Source organism: Monodelphis domestica, chromosome 1 (assembly GCF_027887165.1).
Source record: "Monodelphis domestica isolate mMonDom1 chromosome 1, mMonDom1.pri, whole genome shotgun sequence".
Taxonomy (NCBI): Eukaryota; Metazoa; Chordata; class Mammalia; order Didelphimorphia; family Didelphidae; genus Monodelphis; species Monodelphis domestica.
Window position 1 is genome coordinate 362335818 of NC_077227.1, and position 20428 is coordinate 362356245.

The window sequence follows — 20428 nt, forward strand, 5'->3', positions numbered from 1 at the left end:
ACTCCAACCAAGTTCAGAGACCCAGCTCCTCCAACTAACTCCAAACTCCAACCAAGTTCAGAGACCCAGCTCCTCTAAACTAACTCCAAAACTCCAACTAAGTTCAGAGAGCCAGCTCCTTTTAAAGAGAAATTTCTCTTATGCCACCTCCCCTAAATTTTCACATCTACCAATCACAGTAGACGATTTCCCCAGGACTGACCTTTCTTAGTTCACATCTTCTTTTGTTCTCACTTTCTCTGGGTAGACTAAAACTTCACACCTCTTTTGTTAAGCTTGCCTTTTGTAGGTTGCTTGACCTTTTAGTGATTAATTTAACCTTTATAGGTACTTAACACCCTTTTGTATTAGATCTAAAAATAGACCACCTAGCCTAGGGGTTTTGCTTCACTATAAGTATGAGTTGGGGACTTTTCATTGTTCAGTAAGGAGTTTACAACTTTATCTTCCCCTAAAGTATGCCTAAGTATGGGTGGAGTAATGTTAAAATTCCCAAATACATTCCTGATCAAGTACCTCCATTTGTTACAATAAGGGAATAACTTAACCAAATCTTCTAAGGTAGAGTCTGAGTAGTTTTTATTAAGATTCACAGCACTTAAAGGATTTTTTTCTTGCTTTGCTAATTAAGTGGCATCCCTGAACAAAGGTGTCCTGAGGAATATTAGCTCCTCCTATTCCACTGTGAAAACTATTTCCTTCCCAAATCAAGGAAGAATGTATCACAAGTGGGACCCTTTTGTCTCCCTTCTCTTTTTTATTCCCTTATTTTTATTTTTTCCAGATTACATGTTGTTACAATTTTCAATAATCATTTTCTGACATTTTGTGATCCATGTTCTTTCCCTTCCTCCCATCCTCCCCTTCCCCAAAACAGCAGGTAAAAAGGTTGTATATGTATTATATAAGACATATATATATATTTCCATGTTCATAATGTGAAAAAAGACACATATTACTTATACTAGAAAAAATTCATGGAGGAAATAAAGTGAAAAATGACAAGTTTCAATCTGTATTAAGACTTCATCATTTCCTTCTATTACAGTAGATAGCCTTTTTTTGTCTTAAGTCTGTTGAAGTGACCGGGATCTTTGCATTATTGATAATAAGTAAGCTCATTTTTATTGCTGTTATTGTTTGTCCCCCTTCTCAACTCTTCTCCCAGAAACTCTGAAACCAACCTAAAAAGAACAATGATCCAGGGATTGTTGTGATTGGGAAGAGCAGGAACAAAGAAATGCCTTCCTTTTACTACAGAGTTAATGGCAGTTTTTGTTATGGCTGAAATTGAGTTACCTGGATGGGTTTGGGCTATCATATCACTGGTTTGTTAGTTCTTAAATATGCAAAGATATTTAATACAATTATGTAAGGGTTGAGAAATATTTTTCCAAAACTCAGAATAAATTGTGTGGTCCATGCTGATTTGCCCAGAAAGAAGCTTTTGCTAGCTCAGTCCATGCCAGCTGTGGCTGAGGAACTGAATTTCCTTCCTTCGACCAAAGGTTGGGTACCAAAAATGGGTGCAATGGAAGGGAATAAAGGACAAGAGCCACATCATGTTTGATTTTAATATAATTTGCACCTTTTTGATGGCTTCCTCAATCCAGAATATTCATAAGCTACATTTATTTAATACAGTATATTCATCCATTTATCACTGGCATTAACAACTCTTACCCACAAGCCAGCTAGATATAAACCACAATCTTAGTCATATTGCTTGTCACTAAAACAAACAAACAACTTCTGAGACTACAGATTAAAAAAAAATCATCTTCAGAGAATTTTCTTCTAGTGATTAATACAGTTTGTAGCAAGAAAAGGCAAAATACTAGATATCTGAAGTCATATTGTAGTGGGGAAAGCTCCACTAGTTTCAGCCTGCTTCTAATATTGGTCAAGTTGAATTCCTGGCTCAACTACAAAATAAGAATAATTTTTTTAAACCCTTACCTTCCATCTTAGAATTAATACTGTGTATTGGTTCCAAGGCAGAAGAGTTGTAAGGACCAGGCAATGGGGGTTAAGTAACTTGCCCAGTCATACAGCTAAGAAATATCTGAGTACAAATTTGAACCCAGGACCTCCCATCTCCAGGCCTGACTCTATCCATTGAACCACCCAGCTGCCCCAAATAAGAATAATCTTAAACATTTGTATTACCTAAGTGCTATATGAATTATTACTAGTAAATATTTCAGTTGCTGTTAAAATGCATGTGAAATTTACACAAGGCAGCTAGGTGGTATGGTGGCTAGATCACTAGACCTGAAGTCTGGAAGCCTTGAGTTCAAATCCAGATTCAGACACTAACCCAAACCTGTTCTGTCTACAGGAGGCTAACCATATTTGTAAGCTCACTGCAACTCAGGAAAGAGAAAGGGGAGACGGGGAGAGGAAAAGGAGGGAAAGGGAGTGAGGAGAAAGGGAGAATTGTTTGGAGTTATCATTTTTACGTAACTTAAGTTACCCTGACTTTCTTCAAAACTCAGTTCAAAAAGCACTTCTGCAGGCCTTCCCACTCTGAGTTTGCCTTCGTTTCACATTTTATGCACCGATTTGTAATTTTAAAAAATATATACATGTTGTTTCTCCCAATCGAATGTAAGCTTCTTGAGGGCAGTTCATTTTTCCCTTCCTTTGCATCTCCATAGCTTAGCCCAGCACCTGGCCCACACTGAATGCTTAATAAAGGTTTGTTGATTGATGGTTGAGCGATTTACTATGAAAGAACCAGAAGAAACCCTAGTGCATTTTGGTATAAGGAGCCTTCCAAGAGTACAATATTTGTGAAAGATTAGCTCCCACAGAGCTTACTATTTTCTATGTTTTATGGCTTACTATTCCCAGAAGAACACTAAATTAAATGGAGAGGGAAAATCCCGATTGGTTATAGAGAGTAAAAATTTATAGGGCGATCAGATATTTTTTTCCCCAGGAGGTTTCTTGGTCACTGACCCAGCTCAATACCTTCCGTAACCCAACATGGCGCCCACCTGCTGAGGACAAGGTCCGTACAGTGACGTAGGTCCGCGGGGCCAAGGCTCGCACCACACTCTTGGCGCTGAGGCCATTGGTCGGCGCGAGCGGAAGTGCATCATCCGCAGAGAGGTGAAGGGTGAGAGTTCTGGGGAAGGTGAAGGATCGGAATCTTCTGCCTCTGTGGAGAAAGGAGCTCTCGGGCCGGGCCTGACAGCCCTCCGGTGAGAGCGGGGAGGAAGGCGGCGGAGATATCTCGGGCCCTGGGGACGGTGACTTCTTAGTTCTTGAGAACTTGGATCCTGGGGTCGGGAAGATTGGGGCCAAGCCCGAACACTCTCCGGGAGGGGAGCGGTCGGAACCGTTGTGGGCTACCGGGTGCCAGGCTTTCGGTCCTCGGCTTCTAAGGCGAAGCCTGAGCTGGGGTTCGTCATAGGGATTCCTAGGGTTAATGCTCGAAACTGGGAGGGTGGGGGTGGCGGTGGGTAACAGGGCTATCTGCACGACGCTACCGTACAAAAACTCCTGGGCCCTGTATCGGTTCTGGGAACACTACCCTTCCCTCCCCCAAATAAACGCCATCTGGATCCCTCTCTCCCAATAGCCTTTCCCTCTGTCTGCATCTATATGTCTCTGTGTTTCTCTCTTGTTTTTGTGTCTTTCTATCCCTCCTTCCTCCGTCTTCCTCTCCCTTTTCTTCGTGTATGACCTCAATCAATGCCCTTCCCCTCTCTAACCCTTATTTCCTCTTCTGAAAAATGAGGGTCTTTAACCAGATAACACTCACAGTTCTCCTTACTGATCCTCTGACCGTACATACAGATTTGTCAGTTATGCAGAAATGCAAAGGTACTGGCTATCCAAGCCCATTTACTTCTCTGATCATTCCCTGCACCTTAGTATTTATGTCTTATTCTCCTACTAGAAAGTTCTATGAAAGAAATCAAGTTGTAGTCAAATTTTTCCATTCTTTTCTTATTCTGCACACTGTAGTTAACTAATATACTTTGGGCAAGTGACCCTATCAATTAAACACTTCCAACAGAAGTTTAACAAGAAAAAGAAAAAAGATGAATTTGTATTTAAAAGCAATCTTGTTGATATATTTGACCTGGAAAGTGGTCTTCATTTAAAATTTTCTGTATGGGGGCAGGTAGGTGGCTCAGTGGGTAGAAAACCAGACCTAGGGAGGGGACTTCTGTGTTCAAATCTCACATAATTCCTAGCTGTGTGACCCCAGGCAAGTTACTTAACTAACCTCAGTTGCCTAGCTCTTAACCTCACTTCTACTTTGGAACCAATATGATTCTAAGACAGGGTAAGAGTTTTAATAAATAAATAAATGAAAATAAAGTTATCTCTGTATTTCTTCTTCCTTTGCCTTAAATGTTTGACAGCTTTACTCTTAACATTTCAATCAATGTAAAATATTTTTGAATGCTTATGAGTAAACAGTACTCTTTACATAAAATGAGGTAAGCAGCATTCTTTTTGTATAAAGTACTGGTCAACTTAAATAATATTTTTTTCTCTTTGTCTCCCAAAGTTCTTATCTTTACTCCCCCATGGAAGTCAATATGGGGGAGAAATCAGAAGATTCTAGGCCTCCTGAAGACTTGTTCAATGGTTTAAAGGTTACTGATCCTCAGGAATCAGAGCATGCTAGCTCCCTGATGTCTAGTTTAAAAGATGAGTGTAATCACAGCAAACCGCTAAAAGATGGTCAAGACCAGGGAGAAGATGAGTGCTTTCATGACTGTAGGGACTCATTTGAAGACAAGGAGGATCCAAGAGTTGAAGGATCAAAAGATGAACTGGGTGACAATGTGAATCCCTCAGAACTAGAAGAAGAATACCTACTGAGATTGGAAAAAGATATGCCAGAAGATGAGAAACAGGTAAATATCTTCACCTCCATTGTGGGGGAAAAAAAAACAAAAACATCTGCATTGAAGGTACATTTCTGCAAGTTAAATGATTAAAAATGTTTGAAAATGGTTAGCAGAGTATTACTAAATAACACTTCACTATTATCTCTTTCTCTGTTGTCAGAGACACTGTAGTGTAGGATAAAAGTATATGATATTGTAGCAATTAAATGTCATTGTATAAAGTCTTAAATGTTTTCCTTTCTGTTTACCATCCTGAATATTAAACACATAAAAAGACAGTTTTGAGAAAATAGGAAAAAAAATTATTGTTTTTTAAAATGGATTCCATGAGGGTTTTAGTGAGTTGTATTTTTTTTATCTTCATCATAAAAATGAACATTTACATAGCACTTTAAAGTTTATAAAGAACTTTATACACATATCTCAGTCACTTAGAATACAGGTACAGTAAATGATATAATTATTTCTCATAAGGAGCTTTTAGTCTAATGAAAGATACAGGATATATATATAACTGTCATCTCCACTTAAATTACTAAATATTATAACTAAGAGTATTAGGCATATATAGATGCAAAGATTTATTAAATGCCTTTTGTGCTGCTTTACCAGTGAACTATCTTTTCAGTGGGCAAACTAATTCTAAAAAAAAGGAAGTATGGATGTCCTCTGAATCTTTTAATCTCAAATGAAACTGTTTCATATAGCCATCTGTTTGATGGCCATTTTTCTGCCAAGAGATTTATTGAGGGTCTTGGCTTTGATCATTAATAGTTGACAATTGGTCACATTAAGTTAGAAGCAGATTTCAACATAAGTCAGCAAGCATTTATTAAGCATCTACTAAGTGTCAGGCACTTTGCTAAGTGTTGAAAATAGTTAAAGAAAAATAACAACAGGAAAAATGCCATTAGGTCCTTAGAATATTTCTTTGACAGTTACATCAAGGAGCTGAGTGAGAAGCAGGGAGTGGAGAATAGAAGGTAGATTAATATTTTCTAAGAATCAGTTTTCTTTCTCAAAATAATCGGATTCAAATTATTATCATCTTGCAAAAGGAGAAAGGGAATACAGAGATGCTTTAAACTACTTTAGTGAAAATACCTCTGAAAATGAAATCATTAGGCACCCAGTGATTTAATAATATTATAGACATTATTTCCAGAAATGTTTTAAGATTTCGGGGGTTTAACATTTGCTTCACTGGTGCTATCTCTTACTTATTTGAAAATCTATTTAAAAATCAGTGCAAGAGTTCCCTGTTCTTCTAGGTCTTTGCTAGGGTGAAGTACTGACAGTCTGAAAGCTTTGAGAATGTTTTTAGTGTTTGTGTTAAGATGACAAAGCTTTTCTGGAAGGTCTTCCAAGGTTAGCACACCACAGTATATCCAAGCTTCTCCAGTTTTCAGTCTTGTAAATCCTGTGACTGGGTTTTATTAGTTCTTACTGGTTCATATGAATTAACTGATGCTGAATCAACTCAGGAGAACTTTATAAAAGGTAGACTGCCAGTTTGTTCATTTATAATGAGTATGATAGCTAGCACTAAGATGTTCTTGTTTGCAAATATGTGTGTCCAAATTAAAAAAATCCAAATGACATATAGCTTAAATTTTTTTTTTGGTGAAAATGGAATGAAAGCAAAAGAATTTCTATTATTAGTCTGAAGATTACTTTTCTGCATTTTAAAGATAGGTTTAGCTAAACTCTGGCAAATTTTTATGCTCTCTTTTTGTAGATTTCCATATTCTAACATTCTTACATCCTATAGTTCTGTTTCATTTAACATCTTTACAACATCTGCATATTTGGAAAAGTGAATTGTTTTCATTGGCCTCTGGAAAACTTCTACTAATTTTAATCCATTATGTATGCAATGTTCCTGTTAATACCACAAAAAAGCATTTCCTTTTAAATTTTTTTTTATTTTCCCCAGATTTTAACATGTCTTATTTTTAGACTTGCCTGTATTCATCAACAATTTGCTAAACTCATTAATATTTGGTTTAAATGAACACTGGACAAATGATAAAGGTGCAGTATTTGTAAGGCTGAGTTTGAACTAGAGAACATCTCACCTCTTTATCTGAGTTTAACCAACTTAGTTTTCATTCTTAAGAAAAATTTGTGGCAGAACTTCATTTTAATACTTTCCAAGATTTCATCACACTGTATACTCTTCTGCCATCGCAGATCATAACCAGTCAACACTTTAGCAAATGATCAGTTTGGGATATTGTTGTGTTAGAAAAAAATATCAGCTGATAGCAAACTTTCTGAATTTATGGATTCTGCTCTTCAGTGACCAACACACTGTCTCTAGATCTCAGTTCAGTATTTTTATCTGATGTGAGAACCACCAGAGCTTGTATTCTGCTGCTGGCAAAACCCTTGGACTTTAAAAGGGAGTCTTAATTTTGTTAAAACTGTTTCCAAGAAATGAAAATTTCTTTTATTAGCAGACAATAAGGATTCCGAAAGATAGAGATAATCCACTTCTTATGAATTAACTTTCCACAGAAAAATAAAGATTAGTAATAAATCAGTTCTGACCATAAAGTTATTTGAAAAAAGATCTCCAAAAATCTCCTCCATGAACAACAGATCTCCCTAGAATTACTAGTAATTCACACCCTAAGGAAGTATTTCAGGAAGATCTTTGGAGTTCATTTATGAAACAGATTATATGTCTTTGTGTAATGTTTATAAGAGAAATGATCTCTGATTTCAAAGACAACAGTTCTGGCAAAGTCACTGTTTTCTGTTTTTATGAAACTGCTCAAAAAATTATGAATCCAAGGAACAGCTAGGTGCCTCAGTGGATTGAAAATCAGGCTCAGAGACAGGAGGTCCTGGGTTCATATTTGGCCTCAGACACTTCTTAGCTGTGTGACCATGGACAAGTCACTTAATCCACATTGCCTAGCCCTTACCACTCTTCTGCCTTGGAGCCAATACATAGTATTGATTCTAAGGCAGAAGATAAAAGAGTTTTAAAAAATATATGTGAATTCTCTCCCATTCTCACTAATCCTAGAACAATTTAAAGAACTGATTTCCACAGAACATTAAGTATTTTTTGAGTGCTTTGCCATCATAATTTTCATGAAACTCTCTGTTATGTTCAGTAACTCAGAAACTGGAATGGCAAGCGTTGAGATCAGAAGACCTGAGTTCTAGACCCAAGGGCTCTGACATATATAGGCCTTGTGAACCTAAATGAGTCCATCTTACTTCCCTCTTCCTCCTTCTTTGTTTTATATGGAGGTGATATTTTCTTTATTTACCTTACAAAAGAATACTGTGAACTAAACACTTAATAAATTTTAAAGCAGTGTGTCAATATGTCTAATATAGGATTATGGATTTAGATAGGGAAAGCACCACCACCACCACCACCACCCCCTTTAGTGAACAGCCCATTGGAAGTATAGATGAGGAAACTGAGGACCAGAGAGTTGAAGCAAGCATCCCAAGGTCACACAGGTAGTAAGAGATATTCTGGATTTGAATCTAGATCCTCTGGTTCTAAATTCAGTGTTCTTTCCACCATACCTTAATGCTTGTTATAATTAGTGTAACTATCTTAGTAAATCTATATCATTCTCACTTCTTGCCTGAGTTTCCAATGTAAACTCTGCCTTTTGGTATTCAAATGTTAAATTCAGACAAGTTTATGGCAGCTGCTTTCCTGAACTGTAGGTGGTAGCAGATAGCTACTGACAGATTTAAGGTTTAGTAATAAATCTGTCATAAGTCTTTGAATTTATTTTCTTTATTCTGTCCTTTACTTTTTTCTTTCTTTTAACTAGTTGTTTCTGCAGTGAGCTAAAAAACTCGCATGTTTAGAGTGATTGTTGCTTAATGGCCTTTCAAAGGATATGAATGCCCTATAGCAACATTGGTGAATTATTGGCACCCTTGCCCAGAAGGAACTGGGGAGCTGCTCCATTCCCCCTCTTTCTATTGCCCAATGAAATTTTTTTTTTTGCATGTCCTGCCCCTCTGTCCAGCTGTCACTTCCTCCTTCTACTCTCTCCAGTAAAGGTGGGGGTTGAGAGGGGCTCACAGACAGTTTAAATTTGCCCTCTGGGCACTCCAACTCAAAAACCTTCCCCAACATTGCCCTAGGTTCTAATCATTTGTCCTATATACATTGGCTCAGACCACAGGGATAAATGTTATCCAGACAGGACCCTCACTGCTTAGGATCTCACTGAGTTCAAATATTGCCTCTAAAACATATTAGCCATATAACCAATCACTTAAATTCTCACTGTCTAGCTATAATAATAAAATAATAGGTGTAGGAGAGTTTGCTTCTATACCAAGCAGACTTTTAAAATTAAATTTTAAAATTCCTACATATTAACCACTTATAACTTTAAAATGCTTTTATTCTGCAGAAAGGTGAGAGTTTCTTTTTCTACACTTTTGACCATAATGTATTTTCAGATTCTTTAATAATTTAAGTATAGATAAAGATTGCAGCCTATCATCTACAACTTAATATATGGTTTTTGACAGTTTTCATGGATTAAAAAATCTGTCATCCTCCAGGCAGTTTCTTGATGTGCCTTTCCAAGCTCAAATAAACAGATCTTCAGGAAATAGACACTCTTAAACTGAAGGATATGTATCTCATTCTTTCTAGGTTGATTGGACCTAATTGGACCTAATACTCCACTGAAAGTTTTTTAAAACTCCACATCCCAACAAAGCATCAGAGGAATACCAACTTCTAATAATTTATCAGAGAACTTGTCCGTTTCTCACTATTCCCTTTGTCATCTTGTTTTTCTTTTCTTTTTTTTTAAACCCTTACTTTCTGTCTTAGAAACAATACTGTATATCGGTTCCAAGATAGAAGAACAGTAAGGGTTAGACAGTGGAGGTTAAGTGATTTGTCCAAGGTCACACAGCTAGGATGTACCTGCGGCTAGTTTTTTTTTTTTTTTAATTTTTAATTTTAAAATTTTTTTCCATGATGATTCATGTTTTTCCCCTCCTGGAGTTGACAAGCAATTCCACTGGGTTTTACATAAATATATTATCACTCAAACCCATTTCCATATTATTTATCTTTGTAAAAGAGCAATCCTTTAAAACCAAAAAGGGGTTATATTTGAATCCTGGACCTCTCATCTCTAGGCCTGGTTCTCAGTCTACTGAGTCACCTAGCTGCCCTCAGCTTTGTCATCTTAAACAAGGCACTTTGTTTCCTCTGAGCTTCAGTTTCCTCTTCATCTGTGAAGATGCTGGACTAGAATAAAGATGTCAAACACAGCCCACATGTGACCCAATACTTCCTTGTGTGGCCCAAATCAGATTAAAACAAAATAAGTAAAAATACAATAAAATATGGGTATTATATCAGAAAATTAAATAATTATCCAACCTGCAGTGAACCTTATGTACAGATTAGTGGCTTCTCATTTCTACTTGAGTTTGAAATCACTGAACTAGAAGATCTAAAATCCCATTTAGCTCTAAATCTTATTTTCCTGGTTTAGTTGCATCTCTGGATGAATTCAGCTGAACACAAAATGATACACTGAAGAGAAAACTCTGGAATTTAAAAATGTTTAACCCTCTATAGCACGGAAGTATAGCTATGCAAACCTTCCTGTATATTAGGCATCATTTTTTATGAGTGGATGAAGCTATATATTTGCTAAGAACACATACATTATTGTAAAATAATGAGCTTTTTCAAATGTGGTGACTGTACTTTGTCTGAAGATCAGTTATTTTCTACTGTTCATTTAGAAGTGGAAATAAGCAAGACTTATCAGCATTCTCTAGGATGGTAGCAGGAAGAGAGTGGCTCAATTCTACAACTCTTAATTTGTTTTTGTTTGAACTTAATGAATATAAAAACAAGGAACTAAACATCCACTTTTTACCTGAATTGGCAATTTTAAACTTAAACTTAAAATGTATATTTTGTAGTGTTATATAATTTGTACAAGCAGTTATCCAAAAGGCTTTCTAGATTAATGCAGCCAAAAATGTTACTTTAACAGAAGGATCATCAGTATTGTGTTGATGAGAAAATGAAAGATTAAAAAACTAGAAGAGTAAGAAAGTAAGGAGAAGCAAAAAATCTGAGATACTTGTTTCAAACAAGTATAATTATTTTTAAAATTTCTTTGTTTTGTAATTTTTTAAATCAGCACAATCTCTGCCTGTCAGCTTAAGTTTTTTTTTCCTACTTTCCCCTTTAGAAAACCATTACCTGAAAATTAAGAATGAAAATCAAACCCTTCAGCTTTGCAAAGGTCCTAAATTTTAGAATCTCTTGCCAGATGGTGTTCTTTCCTGCATTATATGCAAGGTCAGAGAAGGTCTTTTTAGAAAAAACTCTGCAAAATGACCCTGCCATTCTTCAACAAAACAGGAATCTGATATGTAACACAGACTCATTTGAAAATAGTTTCATGTGAGCAGCAATTTAAGCAAACCAAAGCCAACAGTTGGAACATTATATCATTTTTTATGTGGAACGCATAAATAGAGCTCAGAATTTAAAGACTCAATTATATGGCTTCAGTACTCTCTGTGGAGCTGTCCTTAATAGTTAGTATCATAGGATTTAGATGGTATCTTGGAAATCATCTAATTCAGTGCCCTCCTTTTGCAGGTAAGGAAACTGAAGCCCAGGGAAGAGTCTTAACCAAATAGCAGAGCTGAGATCAGAATCCAGGTTCCTCTGACTTCCATACTTTTTTTCTCAATAATCAAAATATGACAACTACAATAACAGCTAACATTTATATAGCATTTACTATTTTCCAGACAATGTGCTAAACACATGTCACTTGATGCTCACAACAACCTTTAGAGATAGGTGCTGTTATTATCTCCTTTTTACAGATGAGGAAACCAAGGCAGAAAGCTGTTAATTTGCCCAGAGTCATATACCTAGAAGGTATTTAAAGCCAGGTCTGACTCTAGGCCCAGTACTCTATCCACTGTACCACTTAATATCCCTGATAAGAAAAGATTTGTTTCCTTTAGGATTGTAAAGTATTACCATAAATCATTTGTTAGGTTTTAGAGGGCACTCTGTGGTACAGGAGAACCTCATTTTACACAACCATTATATTCCAAGATCTTTCAAGTAAGTTGAAAATTACACATAATAGCAAACCCCATAATGTAATAAGATTTTCTCATAAGAACATACCTGGGCACTCTATGACTTTTCTTAGGATTATCAAAGCTACCAGCATCACTACTTTCGTACTTTCAGGCCATAATTCATAACTAAATAGCATTAATGAAGTAAAAGAGGAGCACTGCCCTGACAGGGACACAACTTGTTACAAGTGAGAACTTCGGACAAAGACTGATGCAGAAATTAATATTTGGCACAAAACAATGTAATGATTCACAGTGATGCTTCTCAGAACAAGATTGGATCTGTGAGACTTACACTGCTTGGGAAAATGGCACAAATGTAATGTGTAATTTAAAATTTTTATGTATTTTTCTGCCTTATTTATTCAATTGCCAGTCGAGTATACTTGAAATTCAGTTGTCATGATTGTATTCATTCTTCTCTTTTCTCTTGCATCAGTATTATTCAGATCCAAACCTGGGATGAAGTCAAAACTAATTTGAGCCCTTGGCAACAAAATAGCGGTTCCATGAATTTTGTTTAGTACAATCTCATTTAGCCATCACTTTAAGATAGCAAATTGAGCCACAAACTAAAGGCATAACTCAGAAATTTTTAATAAGTTCTGTATCAATCTTTTGATGCTTCAATAGATCCATGATTTATTTCATTTATGTAGTCACCCCTTCATCATATAAAATGAAATCATCCATGCTTTTTCATATTGTAAAGTGTGAAAATTTCACATTGTAATTTCTTTCTGTGACCTTCCATGAATCTTTCTTGGAGTATCCAACACACCAGAAGTGTTTCTAGGTCATGTTAGGTTTTGTAGCTACCAGTGCAATATCCAGAGTGTTTGGGGTGTGTTTGTTTTTATTATACATATCTTTGATAATGCCACTTCCTATGTGCAAGTCATGCTTGCTAATGTGCTATATTTGTAGTCTGTGATCCTTTGCATTCTTTGCCATTTCAGTTCATATGAGTGTAATGTTCTCTCAATCTGCAGCCATTTAGCATCAGTAGGAAAATACTGGTAATAAGGAGATAGGCTTGGGAAACAGCTGGGTATCATTGAAAGCACTACCTAATTTCCTAAATCTGATCACTGTGAGCTACTCTTCTTCTCAGTTTTGGACCCTACTCATCCAATTATAGTATCTGCTCCAAGTTAAATGCTCAAATAGACCCATCCAACTATGTGCCATAATCTGGGCAGTGATTTTTTTACATGTTCTTATTCTTTACTTTGTGTACATTAGTTAGTGATTCTTTGAATACCCATGGATCTCACTGAAGATGTCTTATGGTACTGATTCATTCAACATATGATCAACAAAATTGAGTATCCATGGAAGCACAAACTGTAACCCCTTCTATCATCCATTTTGTACTGAGCATTTATGAAGCTATTGCTCTATTCCCAGCATTATACTTAATGCTGGCAGACATAAAGGAAATGTAAAAATAACTTTGATCTTCAGGAATGTATAATCTAGTTGGGAATATAAATAAAGGTACACAATTCTTATTTTTAAAAATTGGACTGTTACATAAGTACCTTCTAGTGCTAGTAAAGATTCTAAGAGAAAAATGTTTGTTTAGGTAATGAAGAGAGAAGTAAAGAAAGTCCAGGGATTGGGAACTGTACAGGTAGAGTTTTAGAATTAGAAATTAGTAAATTGTGTCATAGAGGATTATTTGAGGGAAAGAGTGAGAAATAAGATTGGCTAGGTAGAATGGATATAGATTATGAAGAATCTTAATTCAAGGCAAGGAGTTAACAATAGGGTTCCCATTAGTTAAATTACATTCCATTTTTAGGTTCATAGATTTTAATCTAAGGCCTAAGTAGTCCAACTCCTAACTTAACAGATAAGAAAATTGAATCCCACAGAGGGAAATTATTGCCCAGGATCTCATAGGAAGTAAGTGGTAAAGCCAAGATTCAAATCCATGTCCTATGACTCCAGTTCATATGACTTTTATTAAGTATCTTTTCCATTTGGAAGTTTTTCTAAGCACATTCCTCCAGTGAAGTATATCTGCACTGCATTTTACTATTTCCCCTCCCTAAAATTTTAATAGTGAGGAGTGCACTGAATTCCTTGAATGCTGAGGTAAGAGTCCAGTATAATCTTTTCCATCCCTTACAGAAATATTACAAGAGAGCAGATGTTTCCTTATGAGTCTTTCTGGAATTCTTTAAAAGGAGTGTGAGGGAGTTCCTAGCCATAATTAGAAGCTTTTCATTTTTAGAGTAAGGATATATCCTTAGAAACAGTGCCTTTGACTGCTATAATCTTGTACCACTAGCTAAAGATTTTTTTTAAGCACTCTTGAGGACTAGTGTACAGCTGTAAGACTGCATCTCGGTCTCTAGAATCTATATTTAGAAAAAACTTCCATTAGTATAGTTTGTGATGTGGTACTATGCAGAGAACATCGAAGTAACAAAATGAACCCTCATCTTTGTGTAAGAATAAAGTGGATCTCTTAGCACAACTAGGAAATGGTACTCTCTCCATGGAGTACTATTTTTAGCCAATTCTAAAGAGATCGTTCTGCTGGATATTGATAATTGCAATAATCCTCAATCCACATGATCTGTGCAGAGGGAAGCAGCTCCTTTTCTAACGTTTGCTGCCTAATTGCTTACATTTTAATTTTTTCAACATTTGCTTTGTGCTCCTAGTATAAAATATATTTTTTTGCCAAAACACGAAATTGTCCTCAGGAATCTTTTTGGAAGCCCACCACCTATTAAATTAATACTCTTTATTTCATTTCTCTAGGGTTGTGTTATACATAAGATCTTCTAGAGTAAAAAATGCTTTTAGATTCTCTGAAACTACACTCAAAACCTGACAGGCATGAATATATGTTAATTTTACTTGTGCCAACAATGCTGTTAAGATGTTTATAGTTGAAAGTTCATGCATGTTTAACATGGGCCATCTTTGCTATGGAGCTGTGTTTATTGCTTTTTTTTGCTTTTTTTTTGCCCATCTGGTGAAATTCAGTTAGAGTAAGAATAAAAACTAATGGAAGTGATTTTGTTTATCTTGATTTCTTCATACTCTATCTCCTTAGAATATTTTATTAGAAGAAATTGATTGTTCACTTGTGTCTGACCCTTTTTGACCCCATGGGCACACCAGACCCTTTTGGCCTGCACTAATGTGTTGGACACCTTCCAACCTGAAGGGCTCATTTTAGTCAGTATCATATCTTTTAGTGCTTTAATACTATTCTGCATTTTCTTGGCAAAGATCCTGGAGTGGTTTGCTATTAACTCCTCCAGTGGACAACCTGTTGTCAGAACTCTCCACTAGGATCTATCCATCTTGGGTAAACCTGTATGTCATAATTCATGGTTTCATTAAACTACATGAGCCCCTCCACCATGGCAAGTGGTGATCCAGGAGGGAAAGAAATGAGTATCATCCATTTTATATAGAGAGATTATGTTTATTTAGAATATTCCACTGCCTTAAAATAGTCAATTAAGTACCTTCTTAAGTACTGTGATAAATGCTGGGCAAAGAAAGAAATATGAAGAAAGGCAAAGGACAGTTTCTGCCCTCAAGGGGCTCATAGTCTAATGGAGGAGATAGCATGTAAATAACTATGCAAGCAAACTATAAACAAGATAAATAGGAAATAATCAACAGGGGGAAGGCTCCAGAAAATAAAGAATTCTCATTGGCATTTGCCTTTACAAATCTCATGACCAAGAATTTAGTACTGCTCAAATAATCTCTATGCTTTTTCTCTACCTAACTATGAAGTGGGGACTAAACAGTGGGGACTGAAAGAAGGGAAAGAGAATGTGGTATGGTAGCAGAGTAGCTAAATGAGAAAAATTTACATTTTTCTTACAGCTTCCATTTTGGGTAATAAATACTAAAAATAGTATTGAAGTTCAAGCATAACTAGTATCTTATTGTCTGTCTTCCAACTTGGGGTGATCAGTGTGATGTGGAATGACATATAGGTCATTTTAGCCACTTTTAAAAGTAAAAGTCTTGGGGGCAGCTGGGTTGCCCAGTGGATTGAGAGCCAGCCCTAGAGATGGGAGGTCCTAGGGTTCAAATCTGGCCTCAGACACTTCCCAGTTGTGTGACCCTGGGCAAGTCACTTGACCCCCATTGCCTAGCCCTTACCACTCTTCTGCCTTGGAGCCAATACACAGTATTGACTCCAAGACGGAAGGTAAGGGTTTTATAAAAAAAAAAAAGTAAAAGTCTTAACATTTTTCCCCAATTAAGAATTTGATGCCTTTTCAGAGCAATTGACACTAAAGATTATCATTTCTTTATTATGATAGATCTTTTACAAAAAGAGTGCTATACTGGGTCCAAATCCCTCAGTATTCTGCTTTGGTAATGCTACTAGGGCAGTATTTTGTAAGAGTTTGGTAGCTTCTCAGGGTTGGGGTACCTAGCAGAGTGTCTAGCATTTATTGTCTAGGCAGCTAATAAATATTTTTTAATTGGCTTATTGATTTTTCCCACTTTCCATGCAAAAGTACAGAATCTAAACACCCTTGATTTTCTACATGTGTATCTTTTCAAGTAGATAAAGCAAGAATCCTGACCAAATGTTGAAAATAATTACTGTTCAGTCATAGGGCCTTGACCTGCTTTGTCACTTCATTTAGAAATCATAAGATAAATCCTTTCATGTTTTATAGAAAAGAAGAGAAGAGAGCACCAGACTAAAAGAAGTAGGGAATGAACAGTTTAAAAAAGGAGGTAAGTTAATGAATAAAATGTTTTAGGACTAATGATGGTGGTCTTCCTTGAACCCTTATTATTTGTCAAAACCATAAAGACATAAAGCAGCAAAAGAAGATTTTGCAGCCTCTCCTGGAACTACATTCTCTGCTATTTAGGTTTTACTTCCTAATACCTTAGAATTTCATTTCTTTACTAAATGATAAACCACGTTCTTAGCTGATATGAATCATCTTCTCCATGAGTCTTTTCAGCACAGGTCTTGTTTTCCTTTCTTGTGTTCTCTTGTCTTTCACTACTTGAGAAAACCCAAACCATTAATGTTTGACTGAAATTCAAAAGCTTTTTACTGTTTTGATTTTCATTGCATGTGTCGTTAGGCACAAGCCTAATAAATCCTATGCTTTTCCCTTTATGTGGCTTTGTTGTCTCTTCCCTTGATATTTTAATGAGATAGATATTCTTTACATACATTTTCATATCTTATAGTAACTTTGAATTAATATGATTGTATATGAGTTTGAAAAGGTATTTACTTTTGTAATAATACTCTTGTCATAATTTCAAAAGAAATGTAGGGGGCAGCTGGATGGTTCAGTGGATTGAGAGTCGGGCCTAGAGATGGGAGGTCCTGGATTCAAATCTGACCTCAGACACTTCCTAGCTGTGTGACCCTGGGCAAGTCACTTGACCCCCATTGCCTAGCCCTTACCACTCTTCTGCCTTAGAACCAATACCCAGTATTGGTTACAAGGTAAGGGTTTTATAAAAGAAAAAAGAAATATATGTCCTTTAAGCATTCTAGGTATATTAGTATTTTTACTAGCTATTTCATGTGAAAAACCAACAAGGATTTAATAAGTGCCTACTCTGCACCAGACACTGTGGAAAAGTGCTGGGGCAGCAGACAAAAGTGAAACATCCCATATTTATGAGGATCTTATAGTCGATAAAGGGAGTTACAGACACAGTCCCAAAGTCTTAGTGCTATTTTAAGCTTTAATATTTAAAACTATTTTTAAAGCTGTTAAAAGCATAAAACAGCACAGACTTTTGAGCACCTTGTATAAATATGTACAGACTGATATGTAAAATGGTATATAAATTTACCGATATGTGAAATGAATGCTAGGTTGGTAGGGCAGGGAGGAAGGGAGAGAATTCAAGACTCAATATTCTTTGGGAAATAATGGAAAATTTTTACATGTAATTGGAGAAAAAATAAAATTTAGAAATAAAAAAATGAATGCATGGTAGTTTGGGGACCAAGAATATTAGTAGTTGATGTAATAAGGATCTGCTTAATGACTTTCTATAGAATATTATTGATTTTTAAGAAAACCTAGAATTCCAAGAAGCAGAGTAAAGAGGAAGATATTCCAGGCATAGAAGTTAGCCAGGGCAAAGGCATGGAGATGGGAAATAGAATGTCATGTGTGATGGACAGAAGGAGGCCAGTATTCTGGGTCATCTAGTATGAGGAGAAAAGATTACTTTATTAGGGGAGGGATGGGGCAGGCTGTAAAGAGCTTTAAATGCCCAACAAAAGGGTGTTTCTTTCATCCTAGAGGTAGCAGAGAATCATTGGAGTTTATTGGAGAAGGTTTACATGATCAGACCTGCTATATAGGAAGTCTCTTAGGAAACTGTGGGGAGGAAAGAACCTTGAATCAGGGACAACAAATGGGAGGCTCTTATAAAATAGTCTAGGTGAAAAGTGTGAGGACCCTGCTCTAGAGTGTGGCTTTGTAAATAGAAGGGGACATATGTGAGAGATGCTGTTAGAAATTACAAGACAAGATTTGGCCACTGATTGTTAACGTGGGTTTGAGTGAGAGTGAGGAGTCTATGATGACACTAAAACTGCAAACTTGGAACACCAGAGAGATGTTGGCAGCCTTCAGAGTAATCAAGTAGGTTGAAAAAGGGCTATGTTTGGAAAGAAAGATACTGAGTTTCATTTTGAATATGTTGATTTGAGGTGTAGAACACCCAGTTTGAAATATCCAATAGGCAGTAGATGATGTAAGAGTGGAGCATAAGAGAAAGATTAGAACTGAGTTGATACATCTGGGAGTGTTCTGCATAGTTTTCTGCTTCCAACAGTTATTTAGTAGAGTCAGCACATTTAAAAGTAAGTTTTTATTGATTGCTTTTGTTTTTTTACTGTTGACTTGGAAACTTCCTCTTTACTGGTGAGGAACTTTGTATACCAATGCATTTTGACACTTTATTTGCAACTTAGCATTTTAAAGAGTTAAACCAGGGACACCATGAGATTAAATGACTTGCCCATGGTTATACAACTAGTATATGTCAGAAGCAAGAGTGAGGTTAACACTGTGCCAAACTGTTTGTGACTTCTAAAAATCATGCATTTTAATCTAGTTAAATATTAGGCCTAAGAGGACATGAATAATAAATTTTAATACTGACATGAATAGATCACATGCATATTTGTATATGTATATGTTACATATAAAATTATAATATAAAGTCACCACTCGTAGTACAGGGTCCTTATTACTTCTCATCCATACCATTATAAGAACTTCCTGCTTGTTCTCTCTTTCTCAAGTCTCATCCCTTCCCACTCTAAGCCATTCTCCACACTGCTCCTGAAGTGAGCTTCTTAAATGGAGTGCTGATCATGTCAACCTTCTCCAGTAAATCCCACTGGCTCCCTACTATTTCTAGGATGAGGTATATACATTAATATGTGTGTTTATCATATGTGTATCGTGCTTATAAAATGCATTTATCTCTGAAGAGTCTATGGTAGCCATCTAATTTTTTTAAATAAAATTTTATTGCTATCTTTTGTTTTTATGTGACCCAAATTTTCCTCTACTTTTCTCACCATCCCTAAGAGATATCCTTATAACAAAGAATTTTTTAAAAGAAAAAGAAAAAAAATCAGCAAAGCCAATCAATGCATCAAAAAAATTCTGACATTATATGCATTGTTCTATACACCTAGACCCTCCCCTCCTCTGCAAAGGAGTAGAAGTAGGTATTTTTTCATCTGTTCTTTGAGACCAGGCTTTTGTTCATTTTGATTGTTATTTTTTTTCCATTTATATTATTGTAGTCATTGCACATATTGTTTTCTTAACAGTTTGCTTTTATTTGCATCAGTTCATTAAAATCTTTCCATGCTTCTCTGTATTCATCACATTTATCATTTCTTAAAGCACAATAATACACCATGGCATTCATGTATCATAGTTTAACTATTCCCCAATCAGTGGACATCTGCTTTATTTCCAGTTCTTTGCTACTACAAAAATTGTTACTATTAGTATTTTGATATATGTGGAAATCTTATTTTTATCATTGATCTCTTTTGGGATATGTTTGTTACCAGTGAACTCCCTGGATCAAAGAGTATAAACATATAATTCTAAATTACTTTCCAAAAAGGTTATACTTATTCACAGCTCCAAACCAGTCTAATATGACAACTCCTATCTTTCATCATCTTTGCCAACTTCCTAGGTTTGTGTTGAAACCTCAAGGTTCTGTTTTGTTTGCATTTCTCTTATTGGTGATTTGGAGCATTCTTTCATAGTTTGTTAATAGTTTATAATTCTTTTGAGAACTGTTTGTTCATATACTTTGGTCACTTATCTATTATTAGGGAATGACTTTTGCCCTTCAGTTTTAACCACAAACAAAATATTTTT

General features: G+C 35.9%; 1 protein-coding gene across 1 annotated transcript in view; it reads left to right on the forward strand.

The window, feature by feature from the left end:
* The first annotated feature begins 3059 nt into the window (after positions 1–3059).
* TTC1 (tetratricopeptide repeat domain 1) overlaps positions 3060–20428 on the forward strand; it is a 59473-nt gene continuing 42104 nt past the window's right edge. The window contains exons 1-3 of the mRNA XM_001379827.3: positions 3060–3209; positions 4532–4883; positions 16700–16760. Coding sequence (XP_001379864.2) covers positions 4551–4883; positions 16700–16760 — 394 coding nt within the window. The 5' untranslated portion in view covers positions 3060–3209; positions 4532–4550. The remainder of the gene's footprint in view (positions 3210–4531; positions 4884–16699; positions 16761–20428) is intronic.